General features: G+C 41.3%; 1 protein-coding gene across 4 annotated transcripts in view; it reads left to right on the top strand.

Annotated features, from left to right (window-relative positions):
- tspan9a (tetraspanin 9a) overlaps positions 1-26,431 on the top strand; it is a 283,178-nt gene that overhangs the window by 150,843 nt on the left and 105,904 nt on the right. The window contains exon 1 of one of the 4 annotated variants that reach the window (XM_020481042.2): positions 7,325-7,420. The exons of the other annotated variants lie outside the window; for them this stretch is intronic. Coding sequence (XP_020336631.1) covers positions 7,363-7,420 — 58 coding nt within the window. The 5' untranslated portion in view covers positions 7,325-7,362. Of the gene's footprint in view, positions 1-7,324; positions 7,421-26,431 lie in introns of those variants that run through there. 4 annotated transcript variants of the gene reach the window in all.

Below are 26,431 nucleotides of genomic sequence, written 5' to 3'. Positions count from 1 at the left end.
GTCCAATGGCCGATGAGCATCGATATGTTTTATCTATAATTTCTCTTCATATGATGAGGGTTGAAAAGGATTTACCAGTAGATTGTCGACTTGATTCATGATGATGACTGCTTGTCTAGTTTACTAGCTAAGATTTTGAAAGTATGATGTTGACATGATCATTCACATCAAAGCAACGGTAGATATAACGTGATTTGACATCATTTTATATGTGGCCAATGACCTTGAGCCTTCTTGGATGGGCACTTCTAATGTAAAACTATGGCAGCACCCAGCATTCAAGGGGCTTGAACTTTCTAGCTCTCTCTGTAGATTTTGAGGTGACATAGTGTTCCCATGAGTGACAGAACACTTGAGCCCATCAAATCAAAATGACATTTCATTGGTCACATACACGTGTTTAGCAGATGTTATTGCGGATGTAGTGAAATGCTTGTGCTTCTAGTTCTGACAGTGCAGCAATATCTAATAAGCAATATCTAACCATTTCACAACATATACCCAATACACACAAATCTAAGTAAGGCATAGAATTAAGAATATATAAATATAAGAATGCGCAACGTCAGAGCGGCATAGACTAAGATACAGTAGAATAGTTTAGAATACAGTATATACATATGAGATGAGTAATGCAAGAAATATAAAGTGACTAGTGTTCTATTTATTAAAGTGGCCAATGATATCAAGTCTGTATATAGGCAGCCACCTCTCTGTGCTAGTGATGGCTATTTAACAGTCTGATGGCCTTTAGATAGTTGCTGTTTTTCAGTCTCTCGGTCCCAGCATAGACGCACCTGTACTGACCTCGCCTTCTGGATGATAGCGGGGTGAACAGGCAGTGGCTCCGGGGGGTTGTTGTCCTTGATGATATTTTTGGCCTTCCTGTGACATGGGGTGCTGTAGGTGTCCTGGAGGGCAGATAGTGCCCCCGGTGATGCGTTGTGCAGACCGCACCACCCTCTGGAGAGCCCTGCGGTTGTGGGCAGTGCAGTTGCCGTACCGGACACTTGAGAACATTACCAACACCTACGCTGTGTATGTTCCGCTGGCTGCCCCATTACCACATAAAGCACTGAGCTAGGATGAAATACCTGCATTTTGGAGCATGTATTCAGCTTTATTAACTCAATTATAATTGTTTTTACATTGTTTGCAAACTGACATGTGACAAGTATGAATGCTAAAATATCATGCAAAACAGGCACAAAATATCTAGATTCAGTACCAGTCAAAAGTTTGGACACATCTTCTTATTCAAGGGTTTTTCTTTATTTTTTACTATTTTCTACATTGTAGAATAATAGTGAAGACATCAAAACTATGAAATAACACACGTGGAATCATGTAGTAATCAAAAAAGTGTTGAACAAATAAAAATATATTTTAGATTTTAGATTCTTCAAAGTAGCAACCCTTTGCCTTGATGACAGCTTTGAAAATGACAACCTTTTTTTTCAAGCCCTGAACATGCATCCATTCGAGTTTGTTTCTGGCTTTTTAGAGTGTAATCTGCTAGTTTGTTGGGTCTGGTGTTACCCATAGTGTAGCACTGTGGTGTCGAGAGTGTGAAGCCACCAGGAAATTCTATTATACAGGTACTTTACAGGTACCTTCTGAATGTGAGCACTTTGTCACTTAAGTGACTCTCTGGTCATCCTTGGTCCTCTGATCCTCTGGTCGTCCTTTTACAGCCTGATACAGTATTTCCTGTGGGCTCATCTCCATGCACTGTCAAGTTTGTTAGCAGAAATGATTGATTCGCAGCAAGAGGGGAGAATGTCCACGTAAGAGAGGGGGGCTGGCCTCTTCCTTGGACCAGGGCCATAATCCCCTACTGGATGACGTCTCTAATGCTAATCCAAATGGAAGGTATCCAGGGAGCTTTGCCATGGTCCACTGCTTACTCTGTTCCTCTCTACTCCCGTTATCTCGCCACACCATCTGGGGTGGCTAAGGCCGGAGTAGGGCTTGGCCGGGTCTGCTTACTGCTGGTCTCCTGCCCTGTGTTTGTCCGTCCGTGGGTGGTTGGCCAGGACGGAGGGGCTGCTTAGATCAACTAAGGGCCATATTGGCCAGGGTTGGGCCAGCGTCCCATTCTCAATCTCTCTCACACACACACAGGATTGCAAAGGGAGGGTATATTACTGGAAACTTTCAAAGTTTCACAGGTGTATGTAATTATCTCTGTGTGGCCTTATCACATGGAATGGAGTGACAAAGCACATGGAATGGAATGACAAAGCTGTAAAACATTATCCTAAATATAAACCATCAACAATACCATTGGTGTTTATATGAGGGTTTCAGAATGAAATATCCTTTATATGTTTTACACACTTATTTATTTGACTGTCAATATGTATTTTTTGTCAATGTTTTTGCGTCAAACTGGTGTCAGTTGTGAAAAAAGTCACACATACACACACACACATACACACACACACATACACACACACACACACACACACACACACACACACACACACACACACACACACACACACACACACACACACACACACACACACATACACACATGCACACACACACACACACACACACACACACACTGAGATGGTGTCCTAGTAGGAAGTCCACTGTGTGCAGCTCACCCTGCACTAACATACATAACATGAAAATATCTACTTCTGCTAAGCTTCCCAGTAAAGCAATGAAAGCAAGCAAGCATCCCAAAACAGAAATGCCAGTGGTGGAGGTGCTGCTGTTTATATTCAGAACCACATTCCTGTAAAGATTAGAGAGGGTCTCATGTTAAATACTGATGAAGTAATATGGCTACAGGTTTATTTGCCTCAACTAAAGCCCATTATTGTGGGAAGCTGCTATAGACCGCCAAGTCCTAACAGTCAGTATCTGGATAACATGTGTGAAGTGCTTGATAATGTACAGTATACACACACACACATACACACACACACATACACACACACACACACACACACACACACACACACACACACACACACACACACACACACACACACACATACACACACACACACACACACACACACACACACACACACACTGAGATGGTGTCCTAGTAGGAAGTCCACTGTGTGCAGCTCACCCTGCACTAACATACATAACATGAAAATATCTACTTCTGCTAAGCTTCCCAGTAAAGCAATGAAAGCAAGCAAGCATCCCAAAAAAGTGCTCAAAATAGCCCACGTTAACATATATGTTGAGGTAGCGTAGGCTAACGGTTGAGGTAACGTAGGCTAATGCGATTAGCATGAGGTTGTAAGTGGCAAGAACATTTCCCGGGACATAGACATATCTGACATATCTGATATTGGCAGAAAGCTTAAATTCTTGTTAATCTAACTGCACTGTCCAATTTACAGTAGCTATTACAGTGAAATAATACCATGCTATTGTTTGAGGAGAGTGCACAATGAACATGAAAATATATTAATAAACAAATTAGGCACATTTGGGCAGTCTTGATACAAAATGTTGAACAGAAATGAAATGATTCATTGGATCACACTAGAACATTATACATACACTGCTGCCATCTATTGCCCAATATCTAAATTGTACCTGGGCTGTAATAATACATTATGGCCTTTCTCTTGCATTTCAAAGATGATGGTACAAAAAAAGACATTTTAAAACTTTTTCTTTGTATTATCTTCTACCACATCTAATGTGTTTTATTCTCCTACATTCCACAAACTTCAAAGTGTTTCCTTTCAAATGGTACCAAGAAAATGCATATCTTTGCTTCAGGGCTTGAGCTACAGGCATTTAGATTTGGGTATGTCACTTTAGGTGAAAATTTTATAAAAGGGTCCGATCCTTAAGAGTTAAGAAACAAGGTTCATGAAATGAATAATAGATGACAATCATATTCTGACTATCTCTGAAACACATTTAGACAATACCTTTGATGATACAGTGGTAGCAATACAAGGTTATAACATTTACAGAAAAGACAGAAATGCCAGTGGTGGAGGTGCTGCTGTTTATATTCAGAACCACATTCCTGTAAAGATTAGAGAGGGTCTCATGTTAAATACTGATGAAGTAATATGGCTACAGGTTTATTTGCCTCAACTAAAGCCCATTATTGTGGGAAGCTGCTATAGACCGCCAAGTCCTAACAGTCAGTATCTGGATAACATGTGTGAAGTGCTTGATAATGTACAGTATTGATACAACAGTAGCTAAGATGGGTGGGAAGTCCATAGTAAAGCTCTGCTCTACCTTCTTAACAGCACTATCAACAAAGCAGGTCCTACAGGCCCTAGTTTTGTTGCACCTGGACTACTGTTCAGTCGGGTGGTCAGGTGCCACAAAGAGGTACTTAGGAAAATTGCAATTGGCTCAGAACAGGACAGCACGGCTGGCCCTTGGATGTACACAGAGAGCAAACATTAATAATATGTATGTCAATCTCTCCTGGCTCAAAGTAGAGGAGAGATTGACTTTATCACTAATTGTCTTTGTGAGATGTATTGACATGTTGAAAGCACCGAGCTGTCTGTTTAAACGACTAGCACACAGCTCAGACACTATAAATACCTCACAAGACATCCCACCAGAGGTCTCTTCACAGTCCCCAAGGCCAGAACAGACTATGGGAGGTGCACAGTACTCCATAGACCCATGACTACATGGAACTATATTCCAAATCAGGTAACTGATGAAGGCAGTAGAATCAGATTTGAAAAAACTGATAAAAATACACCTGATGGAACAGCGGGGACTGTGAAGCAACACAAACATAAGCACAGACACATTCTTACACAGACATTATAACATACCTACTATACACATACTTATACATGGATTTTGTGTTGTAGATATGTGGTAGTGGAGTTTTGGTCTGAGGGCAAACACTTAGTGTGTTGTGAATTCTGTAATGAATGTATTGTAATGTTTTTAAAATTGTATAACTGCCTTAATTTTGCTGGACCCCAGGAAGAGTAGCTGCTGCCTTAGCAAAAAATACAAACACACACACAGGCTGTTGATTGCTGGCCATATTGAAAGGAGGTGCTGCCCAGCTGGGTCTGAGATCTTTCCCACTGGGCACACCACGTCATTTCAAAGTGGACATTTGGGTAATACTTGGTTGAGACGTCGATCAATGAGATTTCAACTTGAATTCTCCCACTCAAAAAGACACTGTGATTCATCTAATAGCACAACCAAATGACCTGGATTGCAGTTGAGATTACATTCAAAATACAAAGTGCTCAATGCTGTTCGAGGTTCTGCACAGATTATCATAGCAATTGTGAAGATCTCCACAGACATGCAATCTGTGCATGCTATCTTGAATATGCATACTTTCTATGATTACATAAGAAGTTTTTCTTTCAGCTTTTTTTATTGATTGTATGTTAAAGAATATTGCTTTTTTTTAAGTGCATTTAAAATTGGATTAGATTAGATTTAGTCCTATTCTTTAACTTAGATTTTTGGTTGAGGTGAACATGTGAATACAACATATCAATTATTAACTAGAAGATTATATTTGAAATCAAACAAAGCGTGAAACCCTAGGCCTACACTACTCTTTCCATGACACAGACTAACTAGGCGAACGCTATGATCCCTTATTGATGTCACTTGTTAAATCCACTTCAATCCGTGTAGATGAAGGTGAGGAGACGGGTTAAACAATTATTATTATTTTTTTAGGCCAATTTATTTATTGAGACAATTAGAGACATGGATTGTGTAGGTGTGGAATTCAGAGGGTGAATGGGCAAGGCAAATGATTTAAGTACTTTTGAATGGGGTATGGTAGTAGGTGCCAGGCACATGGGTTTGTGTCAAGAACTGCAACACTGCTGGGTTTTTCACGCTCAACAGTTTCCTGTGTTTATCAAGAATGGTCCACCACCCAAAGGACACCTAGCCAACTCAACACAACTGTGGGAAGCATTGGAGTCAACATTGCCCAGCATCAAGGAAAAGGTTGGCTACTTTGAAGAATCTCAAATATAAAATGTGTGGGAAGCATTTGAGTCAACATTGCCCAGCATCAAGGCAAAGGGTGGCTACTTTGAAGAATCTCAAATATAAAATAAATGTTGATTTGTTTAACACTTTTTGGGTTACTACATGATTCCATATGTGCTATTTCATAGTTTTGATGTCTTCACTATTATACTACAATGTAGAAAGTAGTAAAACTAAAGAAAAACCATTGAATGAGTAGTTTGTGCCCAGTGGGTGGGCTCTACCGGGGGACCTTCTCTGTGTGTTTACAGCGGGCGGGCATCAGTGCCAGTGGGTGGTTGGAAAGGAGAGAGGAGGCAGGCTTTGTACCTCTCAGATTGTTCATAGAGATAGGTCTGGCTGGACCTGCTGGGTCCTTCTCTATGATCAGTATGACTCCCTTCCCTAGGGGTAGTACTGTACGTGAGCAAGCATGTGGTATTTTATTATGCGATTATGCTAGCGTGCTAATAGTATGGAGATCAAGAATATCAAACATAAGACAAGAAATCAGAGCAGCCAACATCTGGCGGTATTAGAGGAATGCGGAATGACAGTCTTTGTGGTGTGGCGCAGGAGCACAATGGCTCCTCAGTCATATAGCTGCTGTGGCTTGAATCCATCATCTCCTCTGAAACGTCCTCCAGTAGCGATAGACAGCGCTGAGCAGAATAAATAGACGGACGCATGTTCTCTCCATGTTCCATCAACCCCCCCCCCCCCCCCCCCCTCTCTCTCTCTCTCGACACAGCAGCGCGTCGACACGCCTTGCTATGTTTGCATTGCAGGAGACAGCCCCTGAAATATTGATGTGATTCATCTGACCTCTCAGCGCTGTGTCAGCAGGTTGGAATCTTGTAGCTACTACCCTGGTCTGCCTGGTTTTATTGACTAATGCTCATGTATAAGGCACTCCACATACTGTTCCAGACGTGGTATCACCAGCTGTTTCCCACTGTAGGAGCCCCATACTAAACCCAAGTGACCTCTCTGCAGAGTCTGACCCCATAATCCTGAACCATGGACACACAGAGAGCCTAACACCACAGATCTATGGGTCTGTGGGATTTTCCATAGACTCCATTAGAGTCTGAGCCTAACTGGAAAACCACAGAGGGATCTGTAGCGCCCCTTTTCTCTTGTCTTCCACCAGGTTAATAAAGGATCTGACCCAGGACACCGATTAAGTTGAGTTGGTCATCTCAAACGGACTAAATAGTAGCACACTGATCCATTTACTCGTGGGCAATAACATTCAAGCTGGTGATAACCCCCCCCCCCCCCCCCCTCCCCCACGTATAAGGCTAGATAAGTTTATTGATAAGTATCACGAACGCAGTCAAGGTCAAAACATGTCAGAGAGGAACCAGGGAACAAATGGAGTACCAAACTCCAAGAAAAAACTATGAGAACTACGATGATTATGCTTTTCAAGGTAAGAGTGGAAACCGACCTGCTAAAGTCAATAAATAATAAATTGGGCGTACTTGAACTTGTCAGTAAGGAAATAAAGGAGATAAAGGCGAACCTCGAAATGAGTGACGGAAAAGCTGCGACAATGGAGAAAGAAACAAACAACCTAAAAGGTACATTCAATACTATTGAAACGGACGTTAATTAACTTAAAAAGGAGAACATGTTTCCGAGAGAAGCCTTCCTCGGAATACAGACTATATCCATGCGAGAAAATCTGGTACTTAAATTGTATAAAAGAAAATGAGGGTGAAGAGCTTGAAAGCGCGGTGAAAGAATTCCTCCTTAAAGTGCTACAGATTCCACGCGATACTGTCAACAAAATCACATTTGAACGGTGTACACCGTTTTGGACAGGGAGGACAGCGATACGAGTGCCCAGTCATTGCCAAGTTTGCATTCTTTGAAGATAAAATAATGTAAAAAGCCTGGGCAAAAAGACTCGCTGGCACAAAAATAGGAATTAATGATCCGTTCCCGAAGGAAATTGCAGAACAGGGCCAAAGTTCTTTACCCACTCTTCAAGGTGAATAGACTTACAGGGAAACGTGTAGCTCTTGTAGGCGATAAACTGTACATTGACAACCAACTGTTCGGAGACACCAAGACTACTCCATAGCTATTCTAAATAATACAAAGTTCCCATAGAGGTGTCAAATAATGGAACACCCAATACTATCCATGGTAGGGGTTGTAATAACAAAAACTGGAAAACGATCAAATACAACAATTGATAAAGAAATCAACTACAAATACACTATACCATTCAAGATAGGGAATGTTGTAAAATATATTGTCAACTTACTATTCCTAGTATTTATAAATAGATAAAAGGCAGCATTAGAAGAAAGGATCATTATTGAAATAATACATCTTCATATATAAGAAACTGGAACACAAAAGTACTTAAATGCCCGAAAGTAGGTAGGAATCAACATGGTAGGGATAAAACCGCAGCTAACAGAGGACACAGAAGTCACAGTATGTGGGTATGTGTGGGTGTAATGTGATGGAAGGTGTGTTTCTGTGTTTGGAAAAGTCTGGAGTTAAGTAAGTGAAAAAGGAAAATGGTTGCAAATGCCAGAGCCCATGTGTGTCTGCGAGCAGATGTTGTGACAGAGAGTACTTTCAATTTTGTGCAGAAATGTGATGTACGTTTTAAAATAGATTACAAATATAGTTTATTTATTTATTGCCTTATCATGATGGAGCGGTCCCCAACCCTGTACCCTATACAGCCACCTGAGCTACCCACACATCCTTATCTGCTTTATAGGCCTACTGCAAGTAGCCTATATGCAGCCAAGACAGAAAGATAAACGAGGTCAGAGACCCACTAAAGCGCTGCCCACTCAAGAGTCCAACAAAACCAAAGCCCCCGGATGGGTGAGCGTAATATTCAAGGAATTTCTCAAAGCTGCTAATGAGAACTTTGATGACCTTAGACTACTGGTCCAAAGTCTTAGAACACCTAATCATTCAAGGGTTTTTCTTGAAAAAAACTATTTTCTACATTGTAAAATAATAGTGAAGTCATCAAAACTATGAAATAGCGCATATGGAATCATGTAGTAACCAAAAAAGTGTCATATTTGAGATTCTTCAAATAGCCACCGTTTGCCTTGATGACAGCTTTGTACACTCTTGGCATTCTCTCAACCGGCTACATGAGATAGTCACCTGGAATGATATGGTTTTAAATACCTCAATGGACCGTAAAGGTAATCACACTACAAACTATCACCCATATGCACTTAAGGAAATCACGAATATCATTGAACTAGTGGATATATGGAGGCTTAAATATCCTGACAGTGAGATATACATGCCGTAGGCTCCATCAAGCTAGTTGTCTTGACTACTTTCTTATGTCATTCTCTCTGGCACCAAAAGTTTAAAAAGTGTTGATAGGGGACAGAAAGCGGTCGGACCATCAAATAATTGGCATATACATTACTCTTACAGATTTTCCACGTAGGCACGCCTATTGGATTACAACTTGTTTTTCAACAGGACAAAATAATTGATAACTGACTTTTTCCTACATAACATAGGTACAGCAGATCCCCTTATTGTATGGGCCACTTTTAAAAGTGCCTTTAGACGCCATGCAATGCAATACTCATCTATAAAACAAAAGCAATTTAAGTCAAAGAATGCATATTAAGAGAGGAAGTAGAGGGACTAACACGGTGGCAATCAAAACAGTACCATAAAGACACAGAATACGTTAGAGGAAAATGGAGGAACTTATTCAAGAAAGATCAGGTGTACTGAGAAGGGAGGGTTAAAGCTCCCTAACATGAAATCGTTTCAAGAAGCCTTTGTCGCTTCCCAAATAAGGTCTCTCTTTGTTGTGAACTCGACTAGGCCAATCTGGGTGGACATGGAAGAGGAACTTAATGCCCCATTTGAGGGAATCAGATTATTTGAGTCAACAAAAGGTGGGACCCCAGAATCCAATAATGTCCCATCCTAAAAATATATGGAGACAGAGAAGAGAGAGAAAGATCTTCACCTTTAAGCAATGCTTCATTATGGAACAACCCTGAATTGAAAATAGGGGGACACATGGTCAGGGACACATGGTCAAGGTCAAAATCCCAGTACATTCCGATATAAGCGTTTTGATAGAAATCCTATGCAAATGACCACATGCCACATGGCTTATATATTGCCTCCGTATAGGTTCATTTAATGGAACTTGTAAGGGCCTAAAGGCCGTATGGGAAAAGACCTGGAGGGAACATTTGGAGAGGAGGAATGTAATGTAATAGTACAACAGATGCTCCTCCCTATGAGAGATGCCTGGTCCAAGCTGATTGAATTTAAAGTGTTCAATGGGATTTATTGGACTCCTCTGAGGTAGAACAGAATAGGTTTGATAGAATCCAATCTATGCTGGAGATGTGGGGTGCTTTCCGGGTGCTCTGTGTATTCATGTCTGTCAAGTTATTGTTTAATGCCAAATATAATTCAATTGCATTGTTGTTATATCGTAAAAGGAAACAATAAAAACTACGTATCATTAAAAATAATAATAATAATAAAGAAATAAATGAAAGATAAAGCAATCTGGATGGAAAATGGGGGGGAAATAAAAAATCTATCTTCAACATGGAAATGCTACCAAAAATAAATTACTAAAACTTGTTACAAATGACGGAGTCACCCATGATTCACCAAACTATATTTTGAAAGAGGAAGCAAAGTACTTTAAGCATATATTTTTGTTCCAGTCTCCATCTCCACTAACTGAAGATAATTGTAAGAATTATTTTCCTATTAATAATGTCAAATTAAAAGCTGTACAGAAAGACTCACTTGAAAGCCAAATTGCAGAGGAGGAACTTATTTATGCCATAAACCCTTTAAGTCCGGGAAAACTCCAGATCTGGATGGTATACCAGTGGAGGTATACCGAACCTTTTTTGATGTACTCAGAAGACCGTTATTAGCATGTTTTAACTAGAGGTCGACCGGTTAATCGGAATGGCCGATTAATTAGGGCCGATTTCAAGTTTTCATAACAATCGGAAATCTGTATTTTTGGGCGCTGATTTGCCAATTTTTTTTATTTGTATTTTTTAATCTTTATTTAACCAGGCAAGTCAGTTAAGAACACATTCTTATTTTCAATGACGGCCTAGGAACGTTGGGTTAACTGCCTCATTGAGGGGCAGAAAGAGATTTGCACCTTATCAGCACGGGGGTCCAATCTTGCAACCTTACAGTTAACTAGTCCAACGCAATAACGACCTGCCTCTCTCTCTTACAACCAACCAAATTATGACAAGTGTACAATATTATGTATTGGATCACACACAAAATATACTTTGACATTACCGTGTAGTTTATCAATAAAATGGTCTGACGGTGAATGTGGAAAGGAAAATACCTGGCTATTTGTGGGAAAAATCACCCTGATTAACTCTTTAGTCATATCCCAGTTTACCTATTGTCACGACCTGGCTCGAAGTCCGTAACAAAAAGTGAGACAATGTGGAGGTATTAACTGAAGTAACCTAAATACAATTAACAATGGTGTGTGTAGTCAGTAATCAGTAGTGTAAGTGAGTGGTTGCGTGCATAAATGTGATAATGAGGGGTGTTGAAAGGTGCCAACGCAAACAAACAAAATGGCCACAAAAATGCCGCGACCAAAATCCAACAGTGAGTCTGCATGGAGAGAGTCTCCTCAATGAATGGGTAAAAGGTGTATTTATTCCGGGACACACCCGAACCCACGTGTGTCACATTTGATCTACCCCCTAAAAAAATAAAATACAATAAAAATCGGACCCAGAGTCGAACGACCTCTCTCTCTCTCTCTCATCCTAGCAAAAGCCCAGGGTGTATATATTTCTATCCCTATCCCCTGTCGTGTCCTGTAACCTGTTTCCACAAACACAGAGGAGTATGAGTACGTGCCTTATTGCCTGTGTGGCGCCACAGGAATACTGCTCACAGAGGGAGCCGGACTGACAGACTGCTGATATAATCACATACTGTGCTGCCAGAGCCCTACATACTGTAGGTGTTGGTTGTGGCTGCAGAGCATCCACAGGTTTTTAGGAAACATGAATAAAACAGGGATGAAAGTATGTGCCCAGAGATAGGATTCCATTACGGGTGGCTCCATGCGGTGAGGCCAGGGGGCCGTAAACCACATCCCCTTTTATCCGTCTCTCTTCCCCCTACTTCACCAAAATAAAAGCCCCACGTATTACCCATCTATTCTCCTACCAGTCTAGGACCAGTAACTTAACCCCCTGTCACTAACTATAGTAGAGGAAGTGTTTATTTCGGTCGCTGATTTCCGATGTGTGTTTTATAAGATTTGTGGAAGTGTCCAGACGGCAGGGCACCCACCATAGCAAGTGTAACTGATAATGACCGTTAAAAAGAGCCCCCGTATCTTAAAGCTAAAAAAAAACGAGACTGCAGATTAAAACTTTGCATCTCACAACAATTTTGCAGGTAACTTTCTGCAGTGTGCATTCACTGTGTGTACACACCAAAAATACTATAGTGGTAAGAAATACAACCACTGTAGTATTTATTATCTTTAAAAAACTGTAGTGTTTTGCAGACATTTCTGTAGTATTTACTACAGTGGTTTTTGTGGATAACACTGTAGTATTTATGATAGTATTCTACAGTATACTACAAAACGCTATACTAAATTCTACATGTGATCGAGGGATACTACAGTGTGGGGCGGCAGGTAGCCTGGTGGGCAGGAGCTTCTCAATCAGAGGGGTTAAATGCGGAAGACACATTTCAGTTGAATGCATTCACTTGTACAACTGACTAGGTATCTCTCTTTCCCTTATTATAGTTCACTACAGAATTATATACAGTGCATTCAGAAAGTATTTAGACCCCTTAAATGTTCTACATTTTGTTACATTACAGCCTTATTCTAAAATTGATTATATATTTTTTTCCCTCATAAATCTACAAACAGTACCCTATATTGGAATCTTTGCCAATTTTGAAAAACAATCTAAACTGAAATATCACATTTACGTAAGTATTCATACCCTTTATTTAGTTCTTTATTGAAGCACATTTGGCAGTGATTACAGCCTCGAGTCTTCTTGGGTATGGTGGTACAAGCTTGTCACACCTGTATTTGGGGAGTTTCTCCCATTCTTCTCTGCAGATCCTCTCAAGTTCTATCAGGTTGGATGAGGAGCGTCACTGCACAGCTATTTTCAGGTCTCTCCAGAGATGCTCGATCGGGTTCGTCCGGGCTCTGGCTGGGCCACTCAAGGACATTCAGAGACTTGTCCCGAAGCCACTCCTGCGTTGTCTTGGCTGTGTGCTTAGGGTCGTTGTCCTGTTGGAAGGTGAACCTTCCCCCCATTCTGAGGTCCTGAGCTCTCTGGAAGAAGGTTTTTATCACAGATCTCTCCGTACTTTTCTCCGTTCATCTTTCCCTCAATCCTGACTAGTCTCCCAGTCCCTGATGCTAAAACAACATCCCCACAGCATGATGCTGCCACCACCATGCTTCACCGTAGGGATGGTGTCTGGTTTCCTCCATATGTGAAGCTTGGGATTCTGGCCAAGGACTTCAATCTTGGTTTCATCAGACCAGAGAATCTTGTTTCTCATGGTCTGAGAGTTTTTAGGGTCATTTTGGCCAACTCCAAGCAGGCTGTCCTGTGCCTTTTACTGAGGTGTGGCTTCCGTCTGGCAACTTTACCATAAAGACCTGATTGATGGAGTACTGCAGAGATGGTTGTCCTTCTGAAAGGTTCTCCCATCTCCACGGAGGAACTCTGGAGCTCTGTCAGAGTGACCATCGGGTTCTTGGTCACACGATTGCTCAGTTTGGCCGGAAAGCCAGCTCAAGGAAGAGTCTCGGTGGTTCCAAACTTTTTCCATTTAAGAATGATGGAGGCCACTGTGTTCTTGGGGACCCTCAATGCTGCAGAATTGTTTTGGTACCCTTCCCCAGATATTTGCCTCGATACAATCCTGTCTCACAACTCTATGGAGAATTCCTTCAACCTCATGGCTTGGTTTTTGCTCTGACATGCACTGTCAACTGTTGGACCTTATGAAGACGGGTGTGTGTCTTTCCAAATCATGTCCAATCAATTGAATTTACCACAGGTAGACTCCAATCAAGTTGTAGAAACACCTCAAGGATGATCAATGGAAACCGGATGCACCTGAGCTCAATTTCGAGTCTCATAGCAAAGGGTCTGAATATTTATATAAATTAGGTATTTATGTTTGGGGTATTGTGTGGAGATTGATGAGGGGGAAACTAATTTATAACTTAATAAAATAACTTATTTTAGAATAAGGCTGTAACATAACAAACTGTGGAAACTAAGTACTGTAGTATTCTATAGTAAACTGTAGTATGTTTAATGCGGTTAGAGACTTACTGTATGTAGGTTTTCTTGGTTGATTACTTCAATTGTCCTTGGTCCCCAGTTTCTCCAAGACAATGGATTCAACACATTACAGAGAGGAGGCAAAGGGTAGGAAACCCATGACTATCAACATTTATCATAGACAGTAGCTCCCAGGGATATATTTGTATAATCCAGCAGCTCAGCAGTTTGTGCATTGTTTACCTGAAAATGCTATTTAATTCAAAGGCTTATTCCTCTTTGTTTTGCCCTGTTCCCTTTTTCCTACACTAAAGGGCTTTTTAATATAATTTGTGTGCGTACATGTGTGTTTCTTGAGAACCTTTGAATTATCCACAGTAAGCTAAATAAAAATCACAAATCTTCAGAATCTAAGGTTTGAATGTATCTCATGTTGAGGATGACTTGATGGCTTCAAGGGGTGTTGTATGTAAGCCGTTCACAGGCTTACAATGAACTTCAATTACCGTACAGACAATAAATCGATGACAGGGACCTGACTTCAACACTCGGCTGATTTCCCACTGAACTGAACAAGATACATATTGCTGACGTGCCATTCTTTCATATACCATTATGGGCCTTTGAAATATTTAGTTAAGTCTTCCACCGTCCAGAGGACATAGCTGTTCTGCTCCTTTGATCAACATAATCATGATACCCTGTCACTACCCATGTGTATTTTGTTGCCGTTTCGGGATGCATGTCAGTTACTGTACAACTCCAGGAATTACATGCAGTTCTATGGTATTTAACATGGAAAACAATATTATGAGTTAAAAGATGGTCCTTTAACTTTTGCCTTTTTGTTGTAGCCTATGTTGTATTTCAGTGATGGGGAGTAGTGACCTACAGTATATGTAGTTCAACTAGTAATTTAACTACATTTGGCAGTAGCTTGGTGGTAGTTGAACTAAAAATCCAATCTAGGTAGTGTTTTCAGTTGTTAATAACTTTTTTTTGTCATGTAGCGTTGTAGCTATCTTCTGGAACTAACGTTACACACTACTTTTCTTGTGGAAAAAGAAAATAAACTTTGGATGAAGTAAGCAATCATTTCCTTTCTATTTTGGCATCAGACCTGCATAATTTTCACTTGAAACATAATTTTTGTACACTGAGTGTACAAAACTTTAAGGACACCTTCGTAATATTGAGTTGCAGTGGATTTAACAATTGTCATGAAGTAATTAGTAGCTTGGTTAACTATCTTTTCAGAGTAGCTTCCCCAACACTGTTGTATAGGCTGTTTTCCTTGGCTAAATGCTAAAGAACTAGCCTGTGTTTGTCTGTTTGTGCAGCCCTGCCTGTCCTGTCTTCTCTTAGCTGTTGCAGCTCTGTCTGACGGATGTGCCTGCAGGTCTACTGTTTAGACTGGGGGACTTGGCTTTTCTTGGTGTGTGTGGTCTGTCCGCTCTGTCATCTCTACAGCTTATTCACACTCCGGTTGACAAGAGAGCACAGACATGTGTCTCCCTTCTCCTGTCTCCTGCAGTCATTGGCTCGGAACTAAGAATATATGGCAGAGTCAGGCGTAGTTTTGCATTGTATTACAATAAACAGACCTGAGTATGTTTGTTAAAATGTGTGTGAAATTCACGAACACAAACACTGCCTTTTTAAACAACCACAAACAAACCTCTCTCAGATTATGCTCGGTAGCAACTAGTGCAATATGCAGAAATCACTCCGCCATTACCTGGTTGCTAAAATTCTAATCCATTAGTTTGCCTAATTTCAGTTTATGTGGCAAAACAAACAATATATAGTGTATACATAGAATATATCTACCACTTCTTAGACTTGCTTTCAATGAGAATGACAGATCTGTAATTTGGCAAAAAAGTTACACATTGCAGCTTTAACAACACAACCATAAGTTGACACTGATTTCCTGGGACCTGACTGACTGGCACACACTCTAGTTGTGTCTGCTGAGGAGGAGAGCATGATGTCAGAAATCCCTAATTAGTTCCACCATCCAGACACCTTTATCAACTTTATTGTTGTAAGTCACCGGTAGGGACTAAAAATGTCCGCTATCGTCTTTTTGCCCAATTACCTGGACGCCAGACTTAGTCATAAAAGGCCAAGACAGAATCGTAAATATCCGATTGTATTGACGTCTGTCTGTCAATTCGATTTGGCCAAGTAGAAAAGCGCTTGTTAGCATACTGACAAGGACGGACAGGATGGTCAGTCTTAGACCACATGTCTATTTATAACCTTTAGCCAGCCGGAATGATAAGCAGGGAGGTGCCAGACACGCTGGAGACTGACTGGTGTCCGACAAATTAGGATGACCCCCAACCCTTTGTTCAGTTTGGACCCTGTGACATTTGAGTTCCTAGAAGTGTGTGGTCCATTTATGCAGTTTTTTCACCTGACAAGTACTACATGTTGTCCTTTTTGTACACGGCAACAGCCTTGGCCCCAGTATGTGTAGAGTGTATAGAGTAAACAAGAGGAATGAGAGCTGAGATAGTGTGGGCAAACATGCCCTTTGTAGTCCTAAAAATAAATACAAATTCTGTCATTTAGCAGATGCTCTTCAGTCAACCTTGTAGTTTTTTACGCCCTTTTTCTCCCAATTTCAATTACGATCTTGTCTCATTGCTGCAACTCCCCAACGGGCTCGGGAGAGGCGATGGTGGAGTCATGCGTCCCCAGAAAAATGACACGCCGTACCGCGCTCCTTAACACACGTCCGCTTAACCCAGAAGCCAGCTGCGCTAATTTGTTGGAGGAAACACCACTCAACTGACGACCGAAGTCAGCTTGCAGGCACCCAGCCCGACACAAGGAGTTGAGCCAAGAAAAGCCCGCCCGGCCAAACCCTCCCCTAATCCAGATGACGCTGGGCCAATTGTGCGCCGCCCTATGGGCCCCGTGGTCACTCCGCCTGACTCTGCCATATATTCTTAGTTCCGAGCCAATGACTGCAGGAGACAGGAGAAGGGAGACATATGTCTGTGCTCTCTTGTCAACCGGAGTGTGAATAAGCTGTAGAGATGACAGAGCGGACAACCACACACACCAAGAAAAGCCAAGTCCCCCAATCTAAACAGTAGACCTGCAGGCACATCCGTCAGACAGAGCTGCAACAGCTAAGAGAAGACAGGACAGGCAGGGCCGCACAAACAGACAAACACAGGCTTAGCATTTAAAAAATATAGGACAAAACACACATCATGACAAGAGAGACAACACAACACTGCATAAAGAGAGACCTAAGACGACAACATAGCATGGCAGCAACACATAACAACATGGTAGCAACATGGCAGCAGCACAACATGGATCGCAGCACATAACAGGGTACACACATCGTTGGGCACAGACAACAGCACAAAGGGCAAGAAGGTAGAGACAACAATACATCACGCGAAGCAGCCACAACTATCAGTAAGAGTGTCCATGATTGAGTCTTTGAATGAAGAGATTGAGATAAAACTGTACAGTTTGAGTGTTTGTTGCAGCTCGTTTCAGTCGCTACCTGCATAGAACTGAAAAGATGAGCGACCCAGGGATGTGTGTGCTTTGGGGACCTTTAACAGAATGTGACTGGTAGAACGGGTGTTGCATGTGGAGGATGAGGGCTGCAGTAGATATCTCAGATAAGGGGGAGTGAGGCCTAAGAGGGTTTTATAAATAAGCATGTCATGTCTTTAGTATCAATAAAGGTGAAGACTTATTTTATCAAATTAATTCTCTGTCAATATTATTGCGTGATTAAACTAATCGTGTACATTTAATTAACTGGGAAGCCGGGAGACCACGGAAAATCTTCAGATTACAAAGTTATAATTTTTCGAATATAACTCTTGAGATATTATTATCTGATCAATTAGTCTTCTATCAATGAATTATTCTTTACCTTATATTAGTCTAATTTCAAACGTCGTAGAATTCTTGGTTAGCCTAAACCATGAGTCATCCATACACCAATTGGCTTAATAATGTATTTACTAACTAACTAAATAATCACAGAAATGCATATCAAATCAAATCAAATTTATTTATATAGCCCTTCGTACATCAGCTGATATCTCAAAGTGCTGTACAGAAACCCAGCCTAAAACGCCAAACAGCAAGCAATGCAGGTGTAGAAGCATAACAAGCAACAGTAGATATTGGTTACTAACAATGATAGGGATGATCCCCTAGTGGGCTAAACCGGGGTGTGGACTGATAAAGGAGCGGGAAAGCCAAATGGATTCATAATTATATACATTGAAAAGCAAATCCTTCACACATGAACGGCCGCTCATTCGAGAATAATTGCAAGCATATATTTATGCCCGTATGTCATTGTTGTCTTCTCTGTTGGAATCCGGTCTGTCTGCTGGAGAGTTCATCAGAGTCTCTCTGGTTGCGTTTCCCCAAAGATCTAGAAGAACTATTTTGTGGTTAGAATGGGTACTTCAGAGAACCATTCAGAAATGTTCTCATAGAATAGTTGTTTAGGCGGTTGTCGGTACTCGCATCCCAGGTTTACATCATTTCTAGCTGCAGTCTAGTAATTAGTATCTAAGATTTGCTCTTATTCTGTAGGGGTCGATCGTCTCAGAGTTGAACCACTTCCAGCCGTGTAACCAATGATCCATGTGGTATGGTTAGGCATTCAACAACCATTGCAACCTTAGCTTAGACCGGGGTTTGCGTGGTCTGATGTGAATTTCCTCAGGAGGGGTTTTTATTTGTAGCAATAGAAAAGGGAGGTACCATGACGCCTGATCATGTCGGTGCTCACGGGGGCGTGGCCACTGACTAGTAAAACCTTACAGGGAATACAATTCTCTTAAATAAAAGATTAACATCACATTACATAATTTCACAAATAGTTTCATCTTTTACTCATTCATTTTAAACAAAAATTAGATGCAAACCCCATAATTGAGAAATGTACACATTTAGATATATAGGTATGTGTGTTTCCTGTCCTTCATGAGGTCACCAAATGAAACACACTCAACATAACTGTCCCTTTAGTGTCCACGGACCATTCCCACACTCTCAAAAGTGGACATTTTGTTTAATTCTCCAATTTTGAGTATTTAGGAGTTCGGCCAAGTGAAATCTTTTGATCACTCTGTGGTCTCTCTCCCTGCATGACCAAGGGGAGAGAGTCTCCGCCGGGAATTTATGGCCTGAGATAACAGAACCTGGGTGTAGGAGAGAGTGAGAGAGAGGGGGAAGCCACGATCTACACCCAGAAATGGCCACGTCATGACAAGCATGAACCAGTGTGTCTTGCGACGGGTATACAGAAATTACCAGTTTACAGAAGAGTATAGAGTGCAGTGATGTGTCCTATAAGGAGCATTGGTGGCAAATCTGATGGCCGAATCGTAAAGAACATCTAGCCACTTGAGAGCACACTCCATAATCTAGCATGGGTAGGATGGTCATCTGAATCAGGGTTAGTTTGGCTGCTGGGGTGAAAGAGGAGCGATTGGGGTGAAAGAGGAGCGATTACAAAGCCTGCAGCTTTGAAATGTGCTGAGGGAAGGACAGTGTACCGTCTAGCCATACTCCCAAGTACTTGTATGAGGTGACTACCTAAAGCTCTAAACCCTCAGAGGTAGTAATCACACCTTTGGGGACAGGGGCATTGTTCTTACCAACCACATTATCTTTGTTTTGGAGGTGTTCAGAACAAGGTTAAGGGCAGAGAGCTTGTTGGACACTAAGAAAGCTTTGTTGTAGAGTGTTTAACACAAAATCCGGGGAGGGGTCAGTTGAGTATAAGACTGTATCATCTGCATATAAATGGATGAGAGAGCTACCTACTGCCTCAGCTATGTTGTTTATGTAAATTGAGAAGAGCGTGGGGCCTAGGATCGAGCCTTGGGGTACTCCCTTGGTGACAGGCAGTGGCTGAGACAGCAGATGTTCTGACTCTTTGAGAGAGGTAGTTTGCAAACCAGGCCAAAGACCCCTCAGAGACACCAATGCTCCTTAACCGGCCCACAAGAATGGAATGGTCTACCGTATCAAAAGCTATGGCCAAGTCAATAAAAATAGCAGCACAACATTGCTTAGAATCAAGGGCAATGGTGACATCATTGAGGACCTTTATGGTTGCAGTGACACATCCATAACCTGAGCAGAAACTAGATTGCATACCAGAGAAAATACTATACACATCAAGAAAGCCAGTCAGTTGATAAAGTTTTTCCAACACTTTTGATAAACAGGGCAAAATAGAAATATGCCTATAACAGTTAGGATCAGCTTGATCTCCCCCTTTAAATAAAGGACTAACAGTGGCTGCCTTCCAAGCAATGGGAACTTCCCCAGAGAGGAGAGACAGGTTAACAATGGTCAGAGATGGGCTTGGTGATGATAGGGGCAGCAACCTTAAAAGAAGAAATGGTCTAAAGCATCTGACCCAGATGGATTAAGGAGCTCCTTTAGCACCTCGGACTCAGTGACCGCCTGCAGGGAGAAACTTTGTAGTGGAGCAGGGGGAAAAGAGGGAGGAGCATCAGAGCTAGGCGCATAAGAAGGGGTGGGAGATGAGGAAATGTTGGATGGGCAAGGAGGCATGGCTGTGTCAAATAGGAATCCTGACTTAATAAAGTGGTGATTAAAGAGCTCAGCCATGTGCTTATTGTCATTAACAACGACATCATCAACATTAAGGGACATGGGCAACTGTGAAGGAGGAGGGTTTATTCCCCAGGTCTTTAACCGTTTTCCAGAACTTCTTGGGGTTAGACCCACAGAGAGAGAACTGCTCCTTAAAGTAACTAACTTTGGCCTTCCGGATAGCCTGAGTGCACTTATTTGTCATTTGCCTGAACGAGAGCCAGTCAGCCTGAGTATGCGTGTGCCAGGCCTTTCGTCCAATGCAATTCTTGAGGTGGAGTAACTCTGCAAGAGTCCGGTCAAACCAGGGGCTGAACTTGTTTTTAATTCTCATTTTCTTTATGGGGGCCAGGACATAGACGAGTCCTAATCCATTCACACACTCAGTCCATCATGAGACATTCACAGTTCAACATATGCAGTGGGACGACTGTATAAAATACATTTAAAAAATACTGAGCTAAATTTTATGCTCCAAAAAAAATTAAAATTATATTCTTAATACTAATACAACTGCTCAGAGAAAGAGATTTATTTGAACACATAATCATTTATTTTTTCTCAAAAAGATAGGGGTCAAAATTATTCCCACCTAAAATATTTTATGAGACTGAAGAACACCTTGGGAGGGATCTTAGACCATTCCTCCATTTAAAATCTTTTCAGATCCTTGATATCCTTCGTCTGCACTTATGGACTGCCCTCATCAATTCAAACCACAGGTTTTCAATGGGGTTCAAGTCCGGGGACCGAGATAGCCTTTGCAAAATGTTGATTTTGTGGTCAATTATTATACATTTTGGGGGATTTTGATGTATGCTATGGGTTATTGTTTAAGTTTCAGCATCCTGGGAGGGGCAACCAGGATTTTGGCTAAAATGTCCTGTTACTGGGTAAACTTGACCTTAACAAGGGCCCCAGGACAAGTGGAAGCAAAATAGCCCCATAACATCAAAGATCCACCACCATATTTTACAGTATAGGTATGGGTTGATGATCACACTCATCTAATTTGTACATGTGCCAGGGATGCTTGCCGAATGATTAAATGGCTGTCCTCTATCTTATTAGATACTGTTCCACATTAAGAAACTCTTAGTCCAGAGTCTTAATCCTGCAGATTTATATTTTCTTTATCATTTCACCCAATAGGTTTAAGAAGAAACCCAAGACGACTTTGCTCTATTGGTCTTAATTATTGAAGTGCTTCTTAAATAGAACTAGCCCACCACCCACCAGCGTGTTTCTGTTCTGCTGGCGATGGTGCCGTGTTGGCTAGACTACATAAGCTTTACTCCAATAGAGCGCCACACAGATATGCCAGAATCAATGTTGTTTGTTTCATATTTACTCTGCCTGACACAGCCCCAGGGCACTTTTACTTAGATTTTATGTTATACTCTTTCATACCATGATAGAAAAGCAGTAGTGTTTTGGCTGGAGGAGCCCTGAAAATGAGTATTCTAGGATGGATCTTCCTACTGAACTCCAAGCTCGCGTTCCAGTTTTCCTTTTAAACACGTATCGAAGGAGCTGCCAGGTTTATTCAGCATCAGAGAAAGTTCAAATGAAGAAACCCTGTGCAACCTTGCTCTGCTGCAACCTTGTCTAATAAAGGACTTCAGAGCCCCATGCTTTTTGGTTCTCTTCTGTTGAGTCGATGGCGATGAATGCAGCTGGGATCTGTTCACGTGGGAGTAAGAGGACGAACGTGCCCTTGTGTCGGGTGGAGGCATCAGCAGCACACTCACATGCTAGCTAAGGGCCCCCATAGCTCTCTGATAAATGCATGTCCTCCTATGAGGCAGCGGCTACTGACGCACAACGTATTGAATTGATAGTTAAGGGCCTGACGGGCTGTGATCAGACAACACACAGGAGCTGAGCCAACGCTTCTTTAGCTATCTGTGTGGGACCACTTTCATCGTTGTCATCCCACACCAGGCTTACGTGAACAGTGACGCTGATATTAAGGATTATTATTCAAGTTGAATGTGGCATGTCACAGACACAGCTGCCCGTGGAGAGAGGAGCACTGCACTCTGAAACAGGAAACTGATTTTAGGTAAACAATTTGATTAAGGCCACCAGAGGAAAGTGGGAAAGCTGGTATCGCAGGTGCAGCAAAATGCTTATATTTCTAGCTTCAACATACCTAAGAATACACAGCAATACACATAAACCCCCCAAATAACAATTATGTAATTAAGAAACATCAGAACGGGCAATGTCAAAGTCCGGAATATATATATATATATATTATGTGTATATATATATGTGTATATATATATATATATATACAGTACCAGTCAAAAGTTTGGACACACCTACTCATTCAAGGGTTTTTCTTTATTTTTAATATTTTCTACATGGTAGAATAATGGTGAAGACATCAAAACTATGAAATAACACATGTTGTGAATTTTAGATTTTAGATTCTTCAAAGTAGCCACCCTTTGCCTTGATGACAGCTTTGCACACTCTTGGCATTCTGCAAAGAAACCATTACAGGACACCAATAAGAAGAAGAGACTTGCTTGGGCCAAGAAACACAAGCAATGGACATTAGACCGGTGAAAATCTGTCCTTTGGTCTGATGAGTCCAAATTTGAGATTTTTGGTTCCAACCACTGTCTTTGTGAGATGCAGAGTAGGTGAACGGAGGATCTCCGCATGTGTGGTTCCCACTGTGAAGCATGGATGAGGAGGTGTGATGGTGTGGGGGTGCTTTGCTGGTGACACTGTCTGTGATTTATTTAGAATTCAAGGCACACTTAACCAGCGTGGCTCCCACATCATTCAGCAGCGATATGCCATCCCATCTGGTTTGTGCTTAGTGGGACGATCATTTGTTTTTCAACAGGACAATGACCCAAAACAGACCTCCAGGCTGTGTAAGGGCTATCTGACCAAGAAGGAGAGTGATGGAGTGCTGCATCGGATGACCTGACCTCCACAATCACCTGACCTCAACCCATTTGATATGGTTTGGGATGAGTTGGACTGCGGAGTGAAGAAAAAGCAGCCAACAAGTGCTCAGCATATGTGGGAACTCCTTCAAGACTGTTGGAAAAGCATTCCAGGTGAAGCTGGTTGAGAGAATGCCAAGAGTGTGCAAAACTGTCATCAAGGCAAGGGGTGGCTACTTTGAAGAATCTAAAATCTAAAATATATTTTGATTTGTTTAATACTTTATTGGTTATTACATGATTCCATATGTGTTATTTCATAGTTTTTATGTCTTCACTATTCTTCCACAATGTAGGAAATAGTACAAATAAAGAACAACCCATGAATGAGTAGGTGTGTCAAAACTTTTTATTGGAAGTGTATAAATCAATGAGATTTTATTTTCAATTAATCTCCTTTTGGGTATTGGTTAGACTACAATTAGGGTGTGGAAATGTTATGCGCTTAGTACTGTATCCTACTCCCGACCATCACGTTGTACAGCACCATATTTTCGTGTTTCGTTTTTTCGTGTTTCGTTTTTAAAAAATGTATTGTAATAGAAACACCATAATATTAATCTAATTAATTAAGCTACATTTCTTAAAATCAATCCCATACTGTATACAAAAATATTTTAAATTCTCTGTTACAGCCAATATTAAAGACTATCAAATACTTCTCAAAGATGCCCTCTGGTGGTCAAACTAGCCCTAACTAGCGATAATGGCAACAATGGCTGACAATTAAATGACGTGCCATAGAATTCTGCGGCAGCCCGCAAGGTGTGCTGCAGTATGACGCAACTATTACAGGAAGAACCGCTGGATACAGTGAATTTGGAAAGTATTCAGACCCCTTTACCTGTCCCAAAATGTTGTTACGTTACAGCCTTATTCAAAAATTGATAGGATGCATTTTGTTCCTCATCAATCTACACACAATACCCAATAATGACAAAGTGAAAACAGGTTGTTAGACATTTTTGCAAATGTATTCAAAATGAAAATAGAAATACCTTATTTACATAGGTATTCCGACCCTTTTCTATGAGCCTCGAAATTGAGCTCAGGTGCATCCTTTTTCCATTGATCATCCTTGAGATGTTTCTACAACTTTATTTTCGTCCACCTGTGGTAAATTCAATTGATTGAAAAAGAAAAGGAGAGCCGCACTCTCTAGGAGCTCAGATGCAATAATTTAATAACCTAATAACCAACGTTTCGACAGACAAGCTGTCTTCATCAGGGTATAATGACAAACACTGCGGGTCACTAGTTTATATAGTGTCAAAGGACAGACACAGCTGTCTGTAATCATGGTCGGTTGTGGCTTGATATCATTAGATTCTCTGGTCTGATGAAACCAAGATGGCCTGAATTCCAAGCGTCACGTCTGAAGGACACTTGGCACCATCCCTACGGTGAAGCATGGTGGTGGCAGCATCATGCTGTGGGGATGTTTGTCAGCGGCAGGGACTGGGAGACTAGTCAGGATCGAGGGAAAGATGAACGGAGCATAGTACAGAGAAATCTGTGATAAAAAAACCTTCTCCAGAGGACTCAGGACCTCAGAGTGGGTTGAAGGTTCACCTTCCAACAGGACGACACTAAGCACACAGCCAAGACAACACAGGAGTGGCTTTGGGACAAGTCTCTGAATGACCTTGAGTGGCCCAGCCAGAGCCCTGACATGAACCCAATCTAACATTTCTGGAGAGACCAGAACATAGCTGTGCAATGACGCTCCCCATCCAACCTGACAGAGCTTGACAGGATCTGCAGAGAAGAATACAGGTGTGCCAAGATTGTAGCGTCATACCAAGAAGACTCTGTAATCGCTACTAAAGGTGCTTCAACAAAGTACTGAGTTAAGGGTCTGAATACTTATGTAAATGTGATATTTCAGTTTTTTGTATACAGTTGAAGTCAGAAGTTTACATACACTTAGGTTGGAGTCATTAAAACTTGTTTTTCAACCACTCCACAAATGTATTGTTAACAAACTATAATTTTGGCATGTCAGTTAGGACATCTACTTTGTAGATGACACAAGTCATTTTTCCAACAATTGTTTACAGACAGATTACTTCACTTATAATTCACTGTATCACAATTCCAGCGGGTCAGAAGCTCAAATACACTAAGTTGACTGTGCCTTTAAAACAGCTTGAAAATTCCAGAAAATGATGTCATGGCTTTAGAAGCTTCTGATGAGCTAATTGACATAATTTGAGTCAATTGGAGGTGTACTAGTGGAGGTATTTCAATGCCTATCTTCAAACTCAGTGACTTTTTGCTTGACATCATGGCAAAATCAAAAGAAATCAGCCAAGACCTCAGAAAAGAATTGTACACCTCCACATGTCTGGTTCATCCTTGGGAGCAATTTCCAAATGCCTGAAGGTACCACGTTGATCTGTACAAACAATGGTACGCAAGTATGTCCTCTGGTCTGATGAAACAAAAAACTGTTTGTCCATTATGTAATGTTTGGAGGAAAAATAGGGAGGCTTGCAAGCCGAAGACCACCAT

The sequence above is a fragment of the Oncorhynchus kisutch genome, linkage group LG4 (genome assembly GCF_002021735.2).
Source record: "Oncorhynchus kisutch isolate 150728-3 linkage group LG4, Okis_V2, whole genome shotgun sequence".
In the NCBI taxonomy this organism is placed as follows: domain Eukaryota; kingdom Metazoa; phylum Chordata; class Actinopteri; order Salmoniformes; family Salmonidae; genus Oncorhynchus; species Oncorhynchus kisutch.
The sequence above is the reverse complement of the archived record's forward strand: the minus strand, read 5'-3'. Positions and strand labels throughout refer to the sequence as shown.